The following is a 21,852-nucleotide window of genomic DNA, read 5'->3' as shown; positions in this document are numbered from 1 at the left end:
TCCCAATGTGGGGCTCCATCCCATGGCCCTGAGATCATGACCTGAATCAAAATCAGGAGTCGGCACTTAACTGACGGTGTCAGCCAGGTGCTCCAATGAACTCCTTCAATTTTTGTCTGGGAAACTCTTTATGTCTCCATCTATTCTGAATGATAGCCTTGCTGAATAGAGGATTCTTGGCTGCAGATTTTTTCCTTTCAGCACTTTAAATGTATCATGCCACTCCCTTCTGCAAAGTTTCTGTGGAAAAATCCACTAAGAGCCTTATGGGTTTTCCCTTGGATGTAACTGTGTTTTTTTTTTTTTTTGCTACTTTTAAAATTACTTCTTTATCACTGCTTTTTGTCATTTTAATTAGTGTATGTCTTGGTGTTGATTTTTGGGGGGGAATGTCTGGGCCTCCTGGATCTGAATTTACTTCCTGGGAAGTTTCACCTATTATTTCTTCAAATAGGTTTTCTTCCCCCTTTCCTCTATTCTCTTCTGGGTCCCTATAATGCAAATATTATTATGCTTGAGTGAGCCACTGAGTTCCCGAAGTCTATTCTAATTTTGCATAAGTTTTTTTTCTGTCATCTGCTCAGCTTGATTACTTTCCATTACTCTGTCCTCCAGGTTGCTGACTTGTTCTTCTGCTTCTTCTAGCCTGCTATTTATTCCATCTAGTGTATTAAAATTTTTTTAAGTTAACTTATTTATTTTGAGAGAGTGTGTGTGCAAAAGAAGGGGAGAGAGAGAGAGAGAGAGAGAGAATCCCAAGCAGGCTCTGTGCTGTCAGTGCAGAGCCTGGCATGGGGCTTGATCTCACAAACCATGAGATCATGACTTGAGCCAAAGTCAGACACTTAACCGACTGAGCCACCCAGGTGCCCCCTCTAGTGTATTTTAATTTTTTTTTTAATTTTTATTTATTTTTGAGAGAGAGAGAGCATGAGCAGGGAGGTGCAGAGAGAGAGAGAGAGAGAGAGAGAGAGAGAGAGAATCTGAAGCAGACTCCAGGCGCTGAGCTGTCAGCACAGAGCCCAACATGGGGCTCAAACCGCTAGATCATGACCTGAGCCAAAGTGGGACACCCAACCGACACCCACCCAGGAGTCCCCATCTAGTGTATTTTTAATTGGAATTATTTTGTTCTTTATTTCTGATTCTTTTTTTTTTTTATGTTTATTTTTGAGATAGAGAGCATGTAAGTGCACATGTGCACATGAGTCAGGGAGGGGCAGAGAGGGAGACAGAAGATCCAAAGTGGCTCTGCATTGACAGCAGCAAACTTGACACAGGGCTTGAACTCATAAACCGTGAGATGATGACATAAGCCGAAGTTGGATGCTCAAGTGACTGAGCCACCCAGGTGCCCCATGATTTTTTTTTTTTTTTTTTTTTTATCATTTTGAATTTTTTAATGGTCTCACTGATGTCCTCTACTCTTTTCTCAAGTCCAGTGAGTATCTTTATGATCATTACCTTAAATTCTCCATCAGGTGTAATACTTAGCTCTGTTTCACTTAGGTTTCTTGTTTCTCTTGCTGTGATTTTTGTCCTGTTCTTTCATTTGGTACATATTCCTCTGTCTCCTCATTTTGCCTAACTCTCTGTCTGTTTCTCTTTGTTAGGAAAGTCAGCTATGTCTCTTGCTCTTAAAAGTAGTGGTTGGGGTGTGCACTTTTAACAAGATGGTTCTGGATCTCTTCCACAGGGTATTTACAGCTGATCCCAGAGACCCTGCAGAGACCTAGCAGATCTCAGAGACCCTGAAGAGCTGTCGGCGGGGGGCGGGGGGGGGGTGGTCCACGAGGTCAAAACTACTGCCATAACAGTAAGATGTTATTTGCTTTTTTCACATTCAATCTCACATGAGTGGACAAAGGGACACAAAATTATCATGTTTCTGATAAAGGCATTCACAATATGTTATAACTTGTCCATCCTCTACCTGAGGTCCAGTTCTTTATATCCTCACTACTCCAAAGTGGTCTATGGACCAACAGCATCAGCATCACCTGGGAGCTTGATACAGATGCAGAATTTCACGTCCCTCCCAGACTCAATGAATCAAAAAGGATATTTAACATGATGCCCAGGTGATTTGTATGCATATTAAAGTTTGAGATGTGTTGTTCTACATACCAGTCTAAGAATTCTTTTATGCAAAAACTTCTCAGTTTTTAGACAGGATAATCAAAATAGTATCTTCAGTAGCCCATCAATGGACTACCTTGGTTCAGTTCCAGAAACAAGGTGACGGCTAAATGCACTATCCAATTAGCAGTTTGGTTAATTCTTTTTAACAATAAAATATCCTCCAGTATGCATGGAAAAAGAAAACCCTAACACAATACCAACAAATTTTTGCAGAAATGTACATGTGTGCCATTGCTGTGCAGGTTTTCTGTGCCAATATGCCAAATTATGCTGCAGCACTGGATACAGTCCGTCTGCAGGTAGCACAGGATTAATTAACATAGCAATCACATGTGAAAAAATATGACACACTACAATTGATTACATGACTGTTTTCCTTCAAGGTGAATTTGGAGAGGTTAGACTAACCTGCAGCTACCTAAGATAATTAACTCTCAGACTTCAAGAGTTCTATGGAGATCTCTTTTTCTCTCTCTCTCACACACACATACAATTATTGTTTCTGATGGGATTTAAACAGCTAGATGTATCTCAGACAAGTCTCCTTAACGAAAACATTACAATTGTGAATAATCCCCTTGCAAATTTTGGTATCAGCCTAACATATTCTGTAAAAGAAAAAGAAATCCATATTCCTTTCCATTAAATGTTCTTCTCTCAAACTTGTAAGAAATACACATACCATCTCTTAAAGGACTATTATAAGGCTGTCATATATCTTCCTCACATATACAAACACTCAAAAAACAGTCTGTTTTAGTGTAATGAATAAACTCTGGCAAATTCAGGTTGGAACATTCCTTTCCAATATATGTTATTTAAATGCTGAATATATGCATGTTTTCTCATTGATTACTTTTATTAATTCCAACCATTTTACTTTTTTGGTGAAATCAAAGTATCTAGTGCTCCTTAATCTTTTATTCGTAGAGCTATTTGTAAATAAGATGAAAATTATAGATTTTTTTTGCCACTAAATAATATTATTTTTATTAATATTTATTATATGTAACATGAAATACTGATTTAATAATGTTAACATAATACTGTACTTTATATTCTAAATAATTTCATAATTACAGTTTTTATTATAAACACATTTTATACTAATAATACTAAATAGTCAATAAATTCTCTATTTTTCATGGCTAACTACAACAGAGTGTAGACAATATAAAAGACAACTGGAAGGATGGAAATACTTAAAGGAACACAAGGAAACTTGGAACAGTTGAAAAATTAGATCAATCAAGAAATTACATGAGGGGCACCTGGATGGTTCAGTCAGTTGAGCATCTGACTTCGGTTCAGGTCATGACCTCATGGTTCATGAGTCATGGTTCTGAGCTGACAGCTCAGAGCCTGGAGCCTGCTTTGGATAGAGTGTCTCCTTCTCTTTCTGCCCCTCCCCTGCTTGTGCTCTGTCTCTCTCTCAAAAATAAATAAACATTAAAAAAAAAAATTAAAAAAAAAAAAGAAATTACATGAACTCCAAAAAAATTCATGTAAAATAATCATGGGACTTGATCAGCAAGCAAAAAATCTGTTCAAGAATGAAAAGAAAAAAAACAGAATCATTCCAAAATAGTTGTTGTTGTTGTGTTGTTGTTGTTATTTACAGAACCACACCTTTATGGAGATTCTCAAATTTAGCTTTCCAGATGATGAAACATGCAGGCTATTTTCTGTCAGCTGCCTGAACCTGTTTCTGAAGCCTTCTCACATATGAAAGCCTTACCTTTCATTGCTTCCCTGCAAGAATTCTGGTTTATCCAAAGTTCTCCAAAAGGTTTGTACCTTCCTACTTGGATGGTTTTGTTCAGAAGTTTCTCCCTCCTGTCCATTTTAGTCTAGTAATGTTCTACTTCTATGAGTTTATTAAATTTAAAATGCTATTAAAACTATACTGTTTATGTGTGTATGTGTGTGTCTATATACACATATACACTATTAAAAGTATTGCCAATTAAACTAAACAGAATTTTGTAATCCATAGTAAGATAAATTGCAATTTCAGAGATAAATTAAATACAGTACTTTACAGCCTTTATTCCCATCCCCTGAAAAAACATTTGAATGTGATCACTTCCTCTTTTAAACAGAAGACAACATATTTTGCCTGTACTTTAGTTATCTAGGCTTTTTTTTTTTTTTTAACCTCCTTATTTTGAGTCTCTCCAGCTAGGTCATATCTGGCTAATGCTAATGTTAAATTGAAAAGTTAAATCTCCACGTTATTAGAGAGCTTTAGGCTCTTCTCAAATAGATTGAGATGAATTTCCACAAATGGCTAACGCTGGCCAAAGTAGGAGATATAAACTTCATTACAGGCAGCTAAATACATAGTGCATTAAAATTTAGTAATTAAATAGGAAAAAATCCAAGAACAGTAATGAAGTTGTAGGCTCAGAGGTATCACTAGTGTTTCAAGAAACTGATCTAGGAGTTATGGTAGATAGCATTCTGAAGATAGCTCTAGGGGCTGCCTCAGCCCAGTTAGTCATCAGAAGACTCTTCCATTATCATGAATTAATCTGGGAATGAATCCAGAATAATGCAAGGTGTTCTAGATAGTAAATTTCATTAAAGATAATAAGATGGTGGTAGTGGTAGTGTGGGTTCTACAAAGGCTTCTAAGATGACCAAAGGAACAGATGCCTTTCTCCGTTATAAGAATAAAACACTTCTTTGATATGGAGAAAACCAATGTAAAGATATATGTGATCTTAGATTATAAAATAATAGTGGATATGAATGAGATATACACATGCTTACCACTAGGCTACAGAATTGAAAGGGGCTGAGAGAGGGCTCTACAGTTGCTATTCTGAGTTCTATCTCTTCCTTCTTAGTCGCTCTGATTCTGTTGAGAAAGTCTGTACTTCTGATCTGAAAGCCTAACTGGGGACAGGAAGGGTGATGTCATAAGCTCATGATTTGCTTCACTTTGCTGTTTGCCAAGAGGTTCAAGCTTAAGAATTTTGCAAAGCGAGTCTCTCATTTTGGAAGTAGGACTTTATTTTTCATTTGTTTCAGAAATGAAAACAAATGAAAATTTCACAAAGAGTGAAAATTGCCTATTCTGACTTGGCTTCAGAAAAACATGAAGTTACATGAATTGAGAATGTAGATAAATTCCAGTAGTAGTAAGATAATAGAGGATTTGATTTTAGGTTTTAAACTTTTAAACTTTTAGCTGGGAAAGAGAAGACAGCAGCTTGTTTAAATTGGCTTGTGATGCCTTTAGAATGTAAGTTCCACGAGTTTAGAGATTTTTGTGTTTTGATCACTACTCTACTCCCATCATTTAAAAATAGAGTCTGGGGTTCCTGGGTGGCTCAGTTAGTTAAGCATCTGTCTCTCAGTTTCACTCACATCATGATCTCATGGTTTGTGGGATCGAGCCCCATGATGGGCTCTGCACTGACAGGGCATGGGATTCTCTCTCTCTGCCCCTACCCTGATTTCTGTTTGGAAAGTGGGGTGTCAAAACTGCCCTTGGTTGAGAATCACTGTGTTTGATATTGAGAATATACTGGCAAACAGTTTTACCTGATAGTAAAAATTACCAAAACACCCTATGAATTAAATACAAATGTTTCGGTTCAGTTGCTAATAAGATACAGCATATTTGAACTTAATCAAACGTATTATAGGTATAATACATACAATATGAGGGGTGTTAAGGAGATACATAACTTGCATAAAGTCTTATAATTAGTAAGTAGAATCTTAATGAGTACTACCACCACTACTTGTTTAACAGTTATCTGGAAGATACAAGTGTGAAGCCTTTAAAGATCCCAGGATGGTGTAGTATATTATATACAGAAGGGACACATAGCTGGACTAGTGTTCCTAAACTGATACAAGAAGAAAGTATTACTTGATGCCTAAAAAAGAAAGATGTGATTTTGTAGTAATAAACTAAAGAAATTTGTAATGCTGCCTGAAAATACAAGTAGGTTAAAAAACGGCCAATTTCAGTGGGAAAGGCAGCAGAGTTATAAAAACAAGTTTTGACTTTGAGAGTCAGTCTATCAAAATAGTAAATACCCCTATTAAATTTGACATTGAGAGACTTTTTTTTCTGAGACCAATTATTAAAATGGAATGGAAAATATAAAAGATAATGTAGCATAATTCATATAACTTTTGCAGATACGCTATTAACAGCTACCTTGACCTATCTGTCAGCAAAATGACTGTGTGGGTACATATAGCACTAACACAAATAATCCTGAGAGGTTATTTCAATTTTCTAAGCTCTGATGAGATATGAAAATTAGCTACAAGCAATTATTTTACTGGAAACCATCTTTGATGTCCTAAATATCAACAGCGAAGTGGCTCTTTTCCTTTTACTGATTTTAAACCATAATTTAAACAAAACATCAATGTTTATCAAATAATAAGCTATAGATAGATCAATGTAAGTTTCTATCTCATTCATTTCAACAATTAATTCTGTGCCTACAATGCACTGGCACCATATTTGCAGTGGGAATAAAGCAATGAAAAAGAGAAACAGGGTCTTTATTATCCCACTGAGGAGTAAAATTAAGATCATATTTTAACTGTGTCACATACAGAATGATAGTTACAGGGAGTATGAGGCATTCAATCTTAGATTCTTTTTATATGGGATTGGCTGAGGAAACAGAAAACAAGAGGACAATAGGATAGGATAGGATAGGATAGGATAGGATAATAAGAATAGTTACATTTTTCTTTGGATTAAACTTACTTTCTAGAAAGTAGAAGAATTTTAAAAAGAAATTTGTGAAACTGCACCAAATAATTAGCAGTGCAACACAGTTTAGAAAAAAGAAAGCATTATGTAAATATTAAACTATAATTCCAGTTAAGCCATTTTTATAATAATAATTTTCCTCTTGATTAAACATTTACTCTGTGCCAGGCATTGTTAAATACTTCATATTACCTCATTAAATCTTTTTAAAAAAATTTTTAATGTTTTATTTATTTATTTTTGAGACAGAGAGCATGTGCATGTGTGTACACAGAGGGGGAGGGTAAGAGAGAGAGAGACAGAGAATCCGAAGCAGGCTCCAGGCTTCAAGTTCTCAGTGCAGAGCCCGATGCAGGGGCTAGAACTCATGAACAGTGAGATCATGACCAAAGTTGGATGCTTAACAGACGGAGCCACCCAGGCACCCCCCTCCCCTTATTTAATCTTTTTACATGATCTCTTATATTAACTCATTTAAAACCCTAAGCATCCAATGAGGTAGGTATTATTATTATTTTTTTAAGATTTAAAAAAGTTTGTTAGTAATCTCTATACCCAACATGGGGCTCAACTCATGACCATGAGATCAAGAGTCACATGCTCCACCAACCGAGCCAGCGGGGTGCACTCAGGTGTTTATTATTAATTCCGGTTTTCAGAGAAGCACACTGACACTTAGAGAAGTCAAGTAACTCTCCCATGGTCACAAGGATGATAGGTGGGGAAGTTGGAGGTTTAACAGTTCTGGTGGGACTCAAAGTCTGTGCTCCTTCCACTACATTTACCTCTGCTTCCACCCTTTTCTTCTGCCGCATTACTGGACAGAGTGGGGGAAGAGCTTTGTGCACAGACTTGTGCGGTGGTCCAGAGCTAGTGAAGACACGTGAAAGAAATGAAGGAGCAACTGCATACTGAGGAGGAGAGCATGAGGTATGAAATGAGACAGGAGGCATGCAGGGACTGGATCATGTAAGGTCTTACAAACCATGTTGTGGATTTGGGATTTTAGCCTACTTACAGAGGGGGAAAAAAAAAAAAAAAAAAACACTGAAAGATTTTAAGCAGATAAGTCACTTGATCAGATGTTTATTTTAAAAAGATCACTCTGGCTGCCTACAAAAGGGTGAGATAGGGGAAACGTTAGAGGGCCACTTCAATATTTTAGGCAGGAGAGGCTAGTGGCTTGGTAGAGATTGTAAGTGAATAAGCTGGAGATCTATTTTAGAAGTAGAGCTGACAACATCTGGTGATGGATTACAAGACAGAGGTGGGGAGGAGATGTGAGGGTCCCTTCTGGGTTTTCAGGATGGGTATCTTTCAGATTTTGGAGGACAGAAAAGGAAAGAAATTTGACATTACCCAGAAGAGCAAGACTAGTAACACTCAGATTATTCTATTTTAGTATCTGTTTACCCAAAACTCATTGTATTAGTTTCCTAGGGCTGCAGTAGCAAATTACTGCAAAAAGTGTGGCTTAAAACAACAAACTTATTTTCTCACAGTTCTAAAGGCTAGAAATCATAAATCAAGGTATTGGCTGGGCCATGCTCCCTCTGAAGGCTCTTGGGAAAAATTATTCCTTTTTTTTCCTCTTCTGTGGTTTATAGCTGTGATCATCCCAGTCTCTGCTTCCATCTTCATTCACACTGCCTTCTGTGTGTATTTATGTCCTTTTCTTTTCTAATGAGAACACTAGTCATTGGATGTAGGGCTCACTTTTAAATTCAAGATGACTTCATCTTGAACCGTTAATTAATTGCATCTGTAAACAGGATCTATTTCCAAATAAGGTCACATTCTGAAGTTCCAGGGGGACATGAAGTTTTGGGTAACACTATTTACCTCACTACATTCACTATTATTTTATTTAATTTATTTTCTGGTTCTTACCATAATCATTAGAATTATCATCATCACTACTACCACTGCCATAATCCTCAATTAGCACCTGTTAGGCAAGAGGTACTGCTCTAAGCCTTTAATAGGTATTTATGCCAGGGGTCACAGTATTGGAAGACTCTAAGATCATACCCAAGTTCGCTAGGAGGATTCACAGGACTCAGCATGTAGTTGTTCACATGGCTATGATTTATTATAGTGAAAGGACACAAAGCAAAATCAGCAAAGGGAAAAGGTATTTAGGGTAAGTCCATAGCAAACCACTTACAAGTTTCCAAGTAGAGTCACAAAGAGCACACTTAATTCATCCAGCATCAAACATGACAATGCATGTGAAGTGTTGTCTATCAGGGAAGCTCATTAGTACCCAAGTTGTTATTGAGGCCGATCACCCTCTGCCTACCACATACCAAAATCCCAGACTCTCAGAGGGAAAGCAGGTGTTCAGCACAAATCACATTTTACACTCTAGGTACATAATAAGTCACTTTTATCAGGGAATAGACGGAATACTCCTGAAATTCAAGTTACCAGATATAAGCCAAGGGCCATTCTTGAAAGCAGGCCTTTCTAAGGATAGCCATCTCAAATCTGCTGTGTTAGCCTTTTTTTCTCTGCAGATCTCATTCCATTTAATCCTCACAATAAAGAAATTAAAGTTAAGTTAGCTTAGATAGTGTTCCCAAGATTGTACTACTAGAGGTCAGCAGTAAACAGAGAAACCAAGATTTATTAAGTAGGGAATCCGATTCCAGATCTCTGCTCTTACCCACTATGCTTGGCCACCTGGTTTTTGAGGACTTAATAAAATGGAAAAAAAAAAGTTATAATAGGCTGACATTGGAGATAACTGACAAAAGCAAGTACCAAGAAGATTATGGTCTTTAAAAACGAATGTAAAGTGAATAAGAAAGTAGACATTGTATAACAAAAACTCAGAATAAATTTTGGACTAAACAATTTTAAAGATCTTTGATGTTTAATAAAAACAAAATTACTAGTGTATTAGCAACTTTAATATTTTAAGAAGATTAAAGAAAGGTGAAATATTAGCCAAATTAACACAATCAAGGGATTAAGAGATTTACTTTCACCTTTGTAGGAAAATAAAAAACGAAAGTCAAAAAAGAGTACATGTATGTGCTATAGGAGAGGGTAGCATATTAGATTATTTTGTTATATATTTTTTTTACCTAATGGAGTGATGTCCTGAAGTGTAGTCCAGTTTTCCAAACTTTTGTGTTCGGTAGCCATGCTTCTGCATGATATCCATCCATGTTGTATAATTTGGATCTAGGCCCTTAAAGTTATTCCATGATTCTGTTAAGTGAGTGAAGAGGCCACTCCACATTGCTGGGGGGAAACAAAGAAATTGGGACTGGTGTAAAGCTTATTGATTTGTTTTAATTATTAAGACAATTATAGCAAGAGAAAGAATCTACTACTTTAGAGCTCATGCTGTGGAGTCAGACATAACCTGTATTAGGTGCTTTGCATAACATCTCTGGTTGTTACCTCATATTATCAAGTGGAGAATTCTGCAAGGAGTTACTATTTCCATTTTACAGGTGAGTGTCTAAGGCTTACAGGTTAAGTTGTTTAAGGCAAATGCAGCTGGAATTATGTATAAGGCCTGTTGGACTATAAAGTCTTCTTTCAAGCATAAAAGTAATCACTAAGTATTTATTTACCAAGTCAGTCAATTGAAGTATAGATCTTTTTCCAACATCATGATGGATTTTCCCCCATCCTTGTCTATGTATTGGCTTTCTATGAAAAATTTAAGTGTACTATGTCTTTGCTCTTAATTTCTACAACTATGATTGTAACCAATAAATCCTTTTTCAAGTATTAACAGACCTAAAGGGAGAAATAGGCAGCAATACAATAAGAGCAGGGACTTCAATGCACCAGTTTCAACAATGTATGGATCATCCAGACAGAAAATCAATAAAGTAGCACTGGACTTAAGAATTACACATTAGGCCAGATGGACTTAAAAGACATTTATAGAACATTCCATCTAAAAGCAACAGAATATACACTCTTATTAAGTGCATGTGGAACATTCTCTAGGACAGATCATATGAGAGACCACAAAAAAGTCAATAAATTTAGAAGGTGAAATGTCAAGCATCTTTTCTGACCACAAAGGTATGAAACTGGAAGTCATTTATAAGAAGAAAACCAGAAAATTCACAAATATGTGAAGATTAAACCACATGCTACTGAACAACCAATGGGTCAAAGAAGAAATCAAAAGAGAAATTAAACAATATCTTGAGACAAATGAAAATGCAAGTATAAAATATCAAAACTAATGGCATGCAGAAAAAGCATTCTAAGAGGGAAGTTCGTAGGAGTTAAATGCCTACATTAAGAAAAAAGAGCTCAAATAAACAACCTAACTTTATATCTCAGGGAACTAGAAAAAGAACAAACTAAGCCCAACATTAGAAGAAAGGAAATAACAGAGATTAGAGTGAAGATAAATAAAATAGATACTAAAAAAGGAAATGGAAAAGATCAATAAAATTAAGATAAACATTTAGGTCAATAAACAAAAGATCCATAAAACAAAAAGATAAACATTTAGCTAGACCTACCAGGAAAAGAGACGACTGAAATGAATACAATCAGAAATGAAAGAGAAGTTACAACTGATGACACAGAAATATAAACAATTATAAGGCCACTATGGACAATTACATGACAATAAATTGGAAGACCTAGAAGTGATATATTCCTATAAGTATACAACCTACCAAGACTGAATCATGAAGATATAGAAAATCCAACAGACCAATTATGAATAAGGAGATAGAATCAGTAATCAAATGCCTCCCAACAAAGGAAAGTCCAGGACCAGAAAGCTTTACTGGTGAATTCTACCAAACATTTATAGAAGAACTAATACCAATCCCTTTCTCCAAACTCTTCTAAAAAAGAGAAGAGGAAGAAACACTTCCACACTCATTTTATGATGCCAACATTACCCTGATACCAAAACCAGAGGAGGCCACCACAAAAGAAGAAAATGACAGGCCAATATTCCTGATGAACATAGTGCAAAATCATCTACAAAATATCAGCAAACTTATTTCAACAATACATTAGAAGGGTCATATGCCATGATCAACTGGGATTTATTCCAGGGATGCAAAGATGATTCAACATCTGTAAATCAATCAACATAATATACCACATTAACAAAATGAAGGATAAAAATCATATGCTCATCTCAATAGATGCAGAGAAAGCATCTGACAAAATTGAATATTCATTCATGATAAAAACTCTCAACAAACTGGGTATAGAATGAACGTAGCTCAATATAATAAAATCCATGTATGGCAAGTCCACAGCTAACATTATATTTAGTGGTGAAAAGCTGAAAGTTTTTCTTCTAAGATCAGGAACAAGACAAGGATGCCTACTCTCACAATTCTTATTCAACATAGTAGAAGTCCTAGATAGAGTGATTAGGCAAGAAGAAGAAATAGAAGGCATCCAAATTGAAAGAGGTAAAACAGTCTCTATTTGCAGATTATATATATATATATATATATATATATATATATATATATATATATATATATGTATAAAACCCCAAAGATTCCACCTAGAAACTGTTGGAACTATTCAATGCATTTAGTAAAGTTGCAGGATACAAAATCAATATACAAAAATCACTTACATTTCTATATACTAATGATAGACTATCAGAGAAGTTAAAACAATCCCACGTATAATTGCATCAAAAAAAATACATTACCTAGGAAAACTTTAACTAAGGAGGAAAAGATCTGTAACCTAAAAACTGTAAGACACTGATGAAAGAAACTGAAGACACAAATAAATGGAAAGATGTTCTGTGCTCACAGATAGGAAGAATTGATATTATTAAAACGTCTGTACCACCCAATGCAACCTACAGATTCAAGGCAATCCTTATCAAAATTCCAATGGCATTTTTCCCAGAAATAGAATAAATCATGCTAAAATTTGTATGGAACCACATAAGACCAAATAGCCAAAGCAATCTTGAGAAAGAAGACTAAAGCTGGAAGCATTGCAGTTCTCAATTTCAAACTATATTACAAAGGTATAACCATGAAAAAAACATGTTGGCATAAAAACAGACACACAGATCAATGAAACAGAATAGAGAGCCCAGAAATAAGCCCACCCACATAATTCAATTAATTTAAAATAAAGGAGCCAAGAATATATAATAGGGAAAGGACCGTCTCTTCAATAAATTGTGATGGGAAAACTGGACCCTTGTCTTATGCTATACACAAAATAAACTCAAAATGGATTAAACACTGAAAGTAAGACTTGAAACCATGAAACTACTAGAAGAAAACAGGGGGCAAGCTCCTTGACATCAGAATTGACAATAATTTTTTTGCATTTCACACTAAAAGCAAAGGCAAAACAGGTAATATCAACAAGTGGAACTATGTTAAACTTGGAAGCTTCTGCACAGCAAAGGAAACCATCAACAAAATGAAAAGGCAATCTGTGGAATGGGAGAAAATATTTGCAAATCATAGATCTGATAATTAATATCCAAAATATAAAAAGAACTCATATAACTAATAGCAAAAAAAAAAAAAAAAAAAGAGAGAGAGATTAAAAAATGGGCAGAGGAAATGAATAGTTTTACAAAGACCTAGAAATGGTCAACCAGCTACATGAAAATAGGCTCAGTATCAGTAATCATCAGGGAAATGCAAATCAAGACCACAATGAGGTATTACCTCACCCCTGTTAGAATGACTGCCAAAAATAACAAGAGATAACAAGTCATGGTGAAGATGTGGAGACAAGAGAACCCTGTGCAATGTTGTTGGAAATGTAAATTGATGAGGCCACTGTGGAAAACAGTATGGAGGTTCCTCAAGAACATTAGAACTAGAAGTACCATACAGTCCTGCAGTCCCCACTTCTAAGTATATACCCAAAGGAGAAAATCATTATCTCAAAAAGATATCTGTACCCCTATGTTCATTGGAGCACTATTCATAATAGTCAAGACATGGAAGCAACCTAAGTGTCCATTGATAGATGAATGCATAAATGCCATGTATCTATATCTACCTCATATATATATATATATATATATCACACACATATATACAGAGAGAAATATTAGTCATGAAAAAAGGAAACCCTGTCTTTTTCAACATCATGGATGGAACTTTAGTTCATTGTGTTAAGTGAAAGAAGTCATACAGAGAAAAACAAGTAGTGTATGATCTTACATATATGTGGAATCTAAAAAGATGAAACAAATAGAAACATAAAAGACTATGATGGTCAAAAGTAGGGGTGGGGATGGGAAAATGCATGAAAGTGGTAAACATGTACAAATTCACAGTAATAAGTAAGTTCTGGGGATATAATGTATAGCATGGCAACTACAGCTGACAATACTGGATATTTAAAAGTTGCTAAGAGAATTGGTGTTAAAAGATCTCATCAAAAGAAAAATTTTTTAATTATAGGAGGTGATGAATATTAATGACATTTGTTATGATAATCATTTCACAATATATACATATATGAAGTTGTTATATTGTATACACCTTAATTAATACAATGTTATATGTCAATTATCTCAATAAAACTGGGGGAAAAATCCTTTTCTCTTTCCATTTTTGTGTACACACAGTAGGGTTAAATAAGCTTTCTGTTCTCATCCTACACAATGCTTTTTTGAGAAGTGGGATGAGGGTTACCTGGGTTTGAATCTCAATAATGCCAATGACTGAGTGACCTTTGACAAGTTACTTAACCTTTTGGTACTTCTGTTTTCATATGCAAAAGGAAGGTAGTAACAATATCTACTTCATGGAAATGTTATTATTGTATAAATTAAGACATGTAAGGCACTTAGAATATTGGCAGGCACAGGGTAAGAATGCAACAAACATTAGTTTGTATTACTATTGTTCCTTCTCTGTGTTCAAACTCTTCAAAATATAGTTCTTTTAGGAAAAGCATCAGCTAACATTTCTGAAACCTTTAGAGTTCATTAATTGCCATTTTATTCATTATTTTATTCATTATTTGATGCTGGGAACAACCCTGTGAGGTACACAGCACATACAACCTTTTGTAGATAAGGAAACTAAGTGACTTTCTTGGCCCACTGAAGATTAGAATCTAGGACAACACCTCACCCTAGTCCATTGCTCATTCCACTTGCTCAATAGAGAAAAAAACAAAACAAAACATACAAAACTGTTTTAATATACCTGGGCCTTCACTGAAATATCATTTAGAGTACCGGGTTTCCTTTAATCTGGGTTTCTTTTAATCACTGGTAATTACATAGGTGATTGTGCTGGCAGTGAACGTGAAGGGACTTGGGACTCAAATCACAGAGAAGATCATGTCAGGAATGTCCTGACAGATGCAAACAGTTGCATGTGTTTTGTGTACCCCAAAGCAAACAACTAAACATTAGAAAGGTGGGAAGGAAACCAACTCTATCAGAGAATAGACAATTAAAAAAAAAAAGCCATTTTCCCCTGCTTCTCCATTATTCATGGATTAATACTGCTGACATTTTGCCATTAAAACTATGCTTATTTGTTAAATTACGATAATAAAAGTGAACAAATATATTTGGGATAGAAGTGAATTGAGACTAAAGAGAAACAGTCTGTAATCTGAAATAATATGGAAAAATTCAGAGAAACCTGATGTATGAAAATTCTAACTACTTTGTGTATGCTCTGAAGTCCCTCCCAACCCCCTCTATTCTTACTGAAAATTTTCTTAAAGATACAACTTTTCTAGGAAATAGGAGTATTTCCTCACTTGCTTGGATAGTCCAGAGATTCTTAGTCACCAATCATAAGGAAATGAAACAGTAACACATGAACTCAATACCACTTTGGATAATAAAAATTACTACTCCTGAAAAATAAGTTAGAAATTCCAATAACCTCAATACATACCTTAAAATACACATCAGTTAAATTAAAAAAAATTTTTTTTAATTAGATGAAACATATAACTTACTCTACCACTTTTGGGCATAATCTTTTAAATTGTGAGAACATTTTTATGTGTGTGGCCACTTCCATTAATCTTGAGCGTGTTCATACCTGCACGTGATGGGCAACAGATTGGAGAGTTTGTGTAAGCATTCAGAAAGGAGGTGCCATGTGCTTTCATGAAGTTGATAAAAGGAAGTTTCACTACCTGACTTTCTGGATAAAATGTCAGCCTTCCATCCTGGAATAAAGAAATTTAATTAATACTGATTGTGTTAGAAAAGAATAAAATTATTTCCTTTAATTTTAACCATAAAATTCACAAGTAAGCAAAAGACTTCAATATGATCCTAAGGATCCTCAACAGATAAACCAAGCAGGGGCGCCTGGGTGGCTCGGTCGGTTAAGCATCTGACTTCGGCTCAGGTCATGATCTCACATCCGTGAGTTCGAGCCCCGCGTCGGGCTCTGTGCTGACTGCTCAGAGCCTGGAGCCTGTTTCAGATTCTGTGTCTCCCTCTCTCTCTGCCCCTCCCCTGTTCATGCTCTGTCTCTCTCTGTCTCAAAAATAAATAAACGTTAAAAAAAAAAAATTAAAAAAAAAAAAAAGATAAACCAAGCATAGTGTTACTAGTATCATAATATTAAGAATTTAGTGTTGTACTCAGATTCATTTGAATATAATAAAGGACTCTCTGGAAAGTTCTTTTGGGGCATGATGGATTGATGGAATAAATATTTACTCAGCATTTACTGTGTGCCAGGTACTGTGAAAGATCTGGAAATTGAATGGTGAAAAGAAACAGAGTCCCTGGCCCTTGAAGCTTATGGTTTAGTGGGAGAAGCAAAAAATATACTGGTAAACAAACCATTAATAATTATAAATTGTGGGGGCACCTGGGTGGCTCAGTCGGTTAAACATTTGACTTTGGGTCAGGTCATGATCTCATGGTTCATGAGTTTGAACCCCACATTGGGCTCTGTACTAACAGTGTGGAGCCTGCTTGGGATTCTCTCTCTCTCCATCTCTCTGCCTCTCCTCCACTCGTCCTCTCTCCCTCTCTCTCTCTCAAAATAAGTAAACTTAAAAAAAAATTACAAATTGTGATATGTGCTTTGAAAAAAAAAACCCTAAGATACAGAATAATGAGGGATATATATTTTAAATGGAGTGAACAGGGAAAGTTTCTCTGGGAAGTGCAAGACCTAAAGAATGAGAAAAGTCCAGCAATTCTTTAGGCTGGACATAAGTGAAGATGTCTTGGCCACTGTGGATAAATAAGCATGAAGATTAGAAGAGGTGTTATGCATTTTGGAATTGAAGAAATCTTCTTGGTAAAGAGCAAAGACAGAAAAAAGAATATTTTAGGCCTGGAGTTGTATTTATTATATATTTTCACTATGATTATAAGTAAAAATATACTTTTAAAAATGAGTTCATCCAAATATGGGATATACATAAACCCTTGATATGTCTGAGATTTCCAAATGGGTATATAAAGTAGGCTGTTGGTTACAGAGAGGAATCTGGAGCTTGGAAAGTCTACTCTGGTGAAACAAACTTGGGAATCTTAAGCATATTCATGGTATTGAAAACAATGTTACTGAATGAAAGCTTTTAGGAAAAAAGTGAAAAGGAGGAAAGCAAGGAACCCTGGGGATTCCCAAATAAGAGGAGGTGGGAAACAAAGAATGGCCAAAGAGGGAGGGAGATGATATAAGACCATGAAAACCAAGAGAAAACAGTGTGTCAAGAAAGAGGTAATGTCAACCGTGTTGAGAGGCTACCTAAAATAAGGCCAGAAAGTGCACAGTGGTATTGGTTGTATGGAGACAGGTAGTGATCTGAAGGGCACTTTAAGTGGTAGGAACGGCCAGCTAAACTAGAATGGGGAAGAGAATGGAAGGTGAGACAGGAGGTAAATAAAACTCTTCTAAGAAGTGATTTTGCAAAGGTGAACAGAAAAATAGGATGGATGTCAGGAAATGGACTATTGGCTATAGGAGAATGGGGGATTAAAGTTCATTTTTTTTTTTAAGATGTAAAAAATTAGAGTATACTTGTATCTTGAAATAAAGAACCACTTCCAACAGGAGTATCATTGAATTCTAAGTAAATAACTGCTGATTTCCTGAACGATGAATGAGGAGGCCCAAGATAAAAGTGTATATTCTTCCCTCATAAGAATTTCTTTAAATCCACAAATTTAAATTCTTAGAAACTTATCTTCAGAAATCCGAAATGCCTACATGTTTTATTCTTATAATCTTTTGGACATAGGGGATAACAACCATTTGTGGTCACTTCTTGGAATCTAGACAAATCCAGACTAATCTGGTGGGAGGACTGGAGCAGGAGATCACATGGCAGAAGCACTGTGATGCTATATAATTCAAAGATTGAGGACTCCAAGTTCTGTAGGCACCGTTTAAACTGGTGTAACTACCACTGCAGATGACTACTGCAGTTTACCAGTAATTCATGCATCATATTAAAATCCGTGTTAGTGATTTCTTTATGCATTTCTGTGACTGGCACAAGGATTTCATCTGTATTGAAAGTGTAGAGTGGTGGGGATGGGCAAGAGGGGGAAAGGATAACTGACCCATTTGGGGAAGTTTCTAATATGGAATGTGTTTAAGGTGATTAGAGCTATGGTGTCTTTGCAGATGCTCTTTACAGGTCAAGAATATTCTATTTCTAGTTGGTTGAGTGCTTTCATCATGAAGCGTTGTTGAATTTTGTCAAGTGTTCTTTCTGTATTTACTGACACGATCAGTGGCTTTTGCCCTTTATTCAATTAACATGGTGTATTATAAAACAACTGATTTTCAGATATTAAACCAACCTTACATTCTGGGGATAAATCCCATTTGGTTATGGTATATAATGCTTTATATATATTGCTAAATTTGACTAGCTAGTGTTTTTTAAACAAATTGTAGTATTTTATTTTTATTTATTTTTTTAGACAGCAAGAAAGAGCGAGCAGTAGAGGGAGAGAAAGAATCCTAAGCAGGGTCCACGCCCAGTGTGGAGCCCTATGTGGGGCTCGATCTCACAACTGTGAGACCATGACCTGAGCTGAAATAAAGAGTCGGACACTTAATTGACTGAGCCACCCAGGCACCCCTGACTTGCTAGTATTTTTGTTGTGGAGCTTCTATATTAAGAAGATATATTAGTCTGTAGTTTTCTTGTGATGTATTTGTCTGGCTTTGAAATCAGCAACACACTGATCTCATAGAAATAATTTGGAAGCATTCTTCTATTTTTTGGAAGAGTTTAAAAAGAATTAGTATTAATTCTTCTTTATTTTTTATTTTTAAAAATATTTTTAACATTTTTATTTATTTTTGAGAGACAGAGCATGAGTGGGGAAGGGGCAGAGAGAGACAGGGAGACACAGAATCTGAAGCAGGCTCCAGGCTCTGAGCTGTCAGCACAGAGCCCAACGTGGGGCTTGAACTCACAAACTGACCTGAGCCAAAGTCAGACACCCAACCGACTGAGCCATCCAGGTGCCCCAGTATTAATTCTTCTTAAAATGTTTGGTTGAATTAACCAGTGAAGCCATTTGGGTCTGAGCTTTTCTTTGTGGGTGTCTTAAAATCACCAACTCAATCTCTTTACTTGTTATAGGTCTGTCAGATTGTTTTTATTTTTGAGTTAGTTTCAGTAGTTTGTGCCTTTCTGGAAATTTGTTCATTTTATCTAAATTATATAATTTGTTAACGTACAGTTGTTCACAGTATTCCCTGATAATTCTTTATTTCTGTAAGGTAATATTCCCTCTTTTTCTTCCTGATTTTAGTAAGTCAGGTCTTGTCTCTTTTTTTCTAGGTCAGTTTAGCCAAAGATTTGTCAATTTTGTTGATATTTTCAGTAAATCAACTTTTGGTTTCATTGTTTTTCTCTATTGTTATAATACTCTTTAACTCATTAATTTCTGCTATTATTTCCTTCCTTCTGCTTGCTTTGCAGAAACTTGTCTGGCTTTTTGGATTGTCTCTCCTGGCCATTAAACCTTTCCCCTACTAGTGATCTAGAGTAAGGGTGATTGGAGCCCTAGATACTATGTATATGCTTATATATTATACATTTTTACCCAAATATGTATAAAATATGTGTAAGTATATATAACATATACATATATTTAATAAACAATTACATTAATGTAGTTAGAAACCAAAATAGTATAAAACAGATATAAGTGCAAAAATCAAATTAAATACATATACTTTCGGGGCACCTGGGAGGCTCAGTCGGTTGAGCGTCCGACTTCGGCTCTGGTCATGATCTCACGGTTTGTGAGTTCGAGCCCCGCGTCGGGCTCTGTGCTGACAACTCAGAGCCTGAAGCCTGCTTCGGATTTTGTGTCTCCTCCTCTCTCTGCCCCTCCCCTGCTCATGGTCTGTCTCTCTGTCTCTCAATAATAAATAAACGTTAAAAATTTTTAATAAAAAATAAAAATAAATAAATACATATACTTTCTAGATCTGTCCACTGGAAAGGTCTGAAAGCAATGAAAAATGGGAACACTTGGATTCTAGTCTCTACACACAAGATAGTACAGGAAATACACAAGAAAGATGTGGAAGTCTATCAAAGGAAGCTGCTAAAGATTATTATGAATGGGTCAAAAAGACTCAGGAACAACCTGAAGTGTCCTTCACAAACCAAATATAGGACAGTTTGAACATTAGTAAGTATAATGAATGCAAAGGATTTAAACACAAATATATAAAAACCTATGTATTCATACTATAGTGGAAAAAATATTTGTCATCTTTGGAAGTTTCTAGAATTCTGTGATACACCACTCAAATTCCCTTTAGGAAAGAGATTGCTGCTGCTAAAGACAGTTGCCTGGACCAAAATCATGTCCCTTTCCGGGAGCAGCGCACAACTAATGGCCATCCAACATGAGGGTATAAGGCCCTGGATCCCCTCACCCCAAATGGAAACAGTTCTGAAACATTTTACTAGTTTGAGAATTACCCATAAAGTCATCTGAGGCTTCTATTGAGACAGTAACAGAACTCAAACTTCTCTATACAATCCTTCTTTCTTCCTTTCCCTTTGATCTCAGGAGCACTCTCTAAGAAACCTCTTTCATGTTAATCTCCAATATTGCCTGTTCCCTAAATTTAGATAATCATAAAGATTACTTTTAATAATTTTCTCAGCAAGTCCTACGGGCATATCCAGATTATGTGACTTTAATCTTCACAGGTTAATCAATGAGAAAACCAATAGAATACAGTGATTAAAAGCACTCTTTGGTGCAGACATGCTTAACACCAACAATCTACGTGACCACAGTAACACCCAGTGATAATAAACTAGATTTATCACTTTTAACCTAATATTTGTCCAAGCAGTAGTTTTTAAATCATGGATTATACTAAAAGTTTCAGGGAATGTTGATAGTAGTATTCTTTCGGATGATGGCCTGGGGAAGTACCAAAAACTGTTGAAGTCTGGGATTAAACAACAGCAATAACACACGCACACAATTTCTTTGTTAAAAGGGGGAGTGGATCAAATGACAACTATTGCACTTAAATCAGCACTAAGGATAATCAGATGACCTGGGTGATAAAAGTATTGACATTCCTGCAAACTTGAGATGAAGTGGGAAACGACCGCTAGGAAGCTAACACCTCTTTATGGAGATGCAGAATGTTACTTTCCCCCACTATCGAAACAAACGAGAGTATGGACAGAAAGTATATTAGTAGTCGTAAAATAATTAAGTGGGTCGAGGCCAGCATTAATTTTTTTTTTTTTTTTTTTTTTTTTTTTTTTTTTTTTTTTTGCAAAGATACTATCAGAGTACACTTTATTTACAGGAGTATTGTTTTAAATGTATGTGGTGTACGTGCATACGTGGGACCTCAAAATAAAATGGAATTCTTACTCTGCCTCGGGGAAAATATGTTTGGAAGTCTCAGATTCTGCTCCTCAAAGCTTGCATCACAGGAAAAGCTGTAGGACGGTCGCTAGTCTTGAGCGGGACGCCCCCTCCCTTGCCTCTCCGT

The 21,852-nt window shown here is 35.8% G+C and overlaps 2 protein-coding genes across 4 annotated transcripts in view; one reads left to right on the top strand and one right to left on the bottom strand.

Annotated features, from left to right (window-relative positions):
- The window catches only part of TTC37 (tetratricopeptide repeat domain 37), a 167,569-nt gene that overhangs the window by 56,206 nt on the left and 89,511 nt on the right, over window positions 1–21,852 (top strand). The gene's annotated exons all lie outside the window — the stretch shown is intronic.
- Window positions 1–21,852, bottom strand: part of ARSK (arylsulfatase family member K) — a 45,358-nt gene that overhangs the window by 23,243 nt on the left and 263 nt on the right. Inside the window, exons 1-3 of one of the 3 annotated variants that reach the window (XM_045498577.1) lie at window positions 21,732–21,852; window positions 15,919–16,048; window positions 9,988–10,147 (exon numbers count right to left, since the gene is read on the bottom strand). In XM_045498577.1, the coding sequence (XP_045354533.1) occupies window positions 9,988–10,147; window positions 15,919–15,988 (230 nt within the window). In that variant the 5' untranslated portion in view covers window positions 15,989–16,048; window positions 21,732–21,852. The remainder of the gene's footprint in view (window positions 1–9,987; window positions 10,148–15,918; window positions 16,049–21,731) is intronic. The other 2 variants (XM_045498570.1, XM_045498587.1) reach the window with 2 other exon arrangements.

The sequence above is a fragment of the Leopardus geoffroyi genome, chromosome A1, assembly GCF_018350155.1.
Source record: "Leopardus geoffroyi isolate Oge1 chromosome A1, O.geoffroyi_Oge1_pat1.0, whole genome shotgun sequence".
Classification (NCBI taxonomy): Eukaryota; Metazoa; Chordata; class Mammalia; order Carnivora; family Felidae; genus Leopardus; species Leopardus geoffroyi.
The sequence above is the reverse complement of the archived record's forward strand: the minus strand, read 5'-3'. Positions and strand labels throughout refer to the sequence as shown.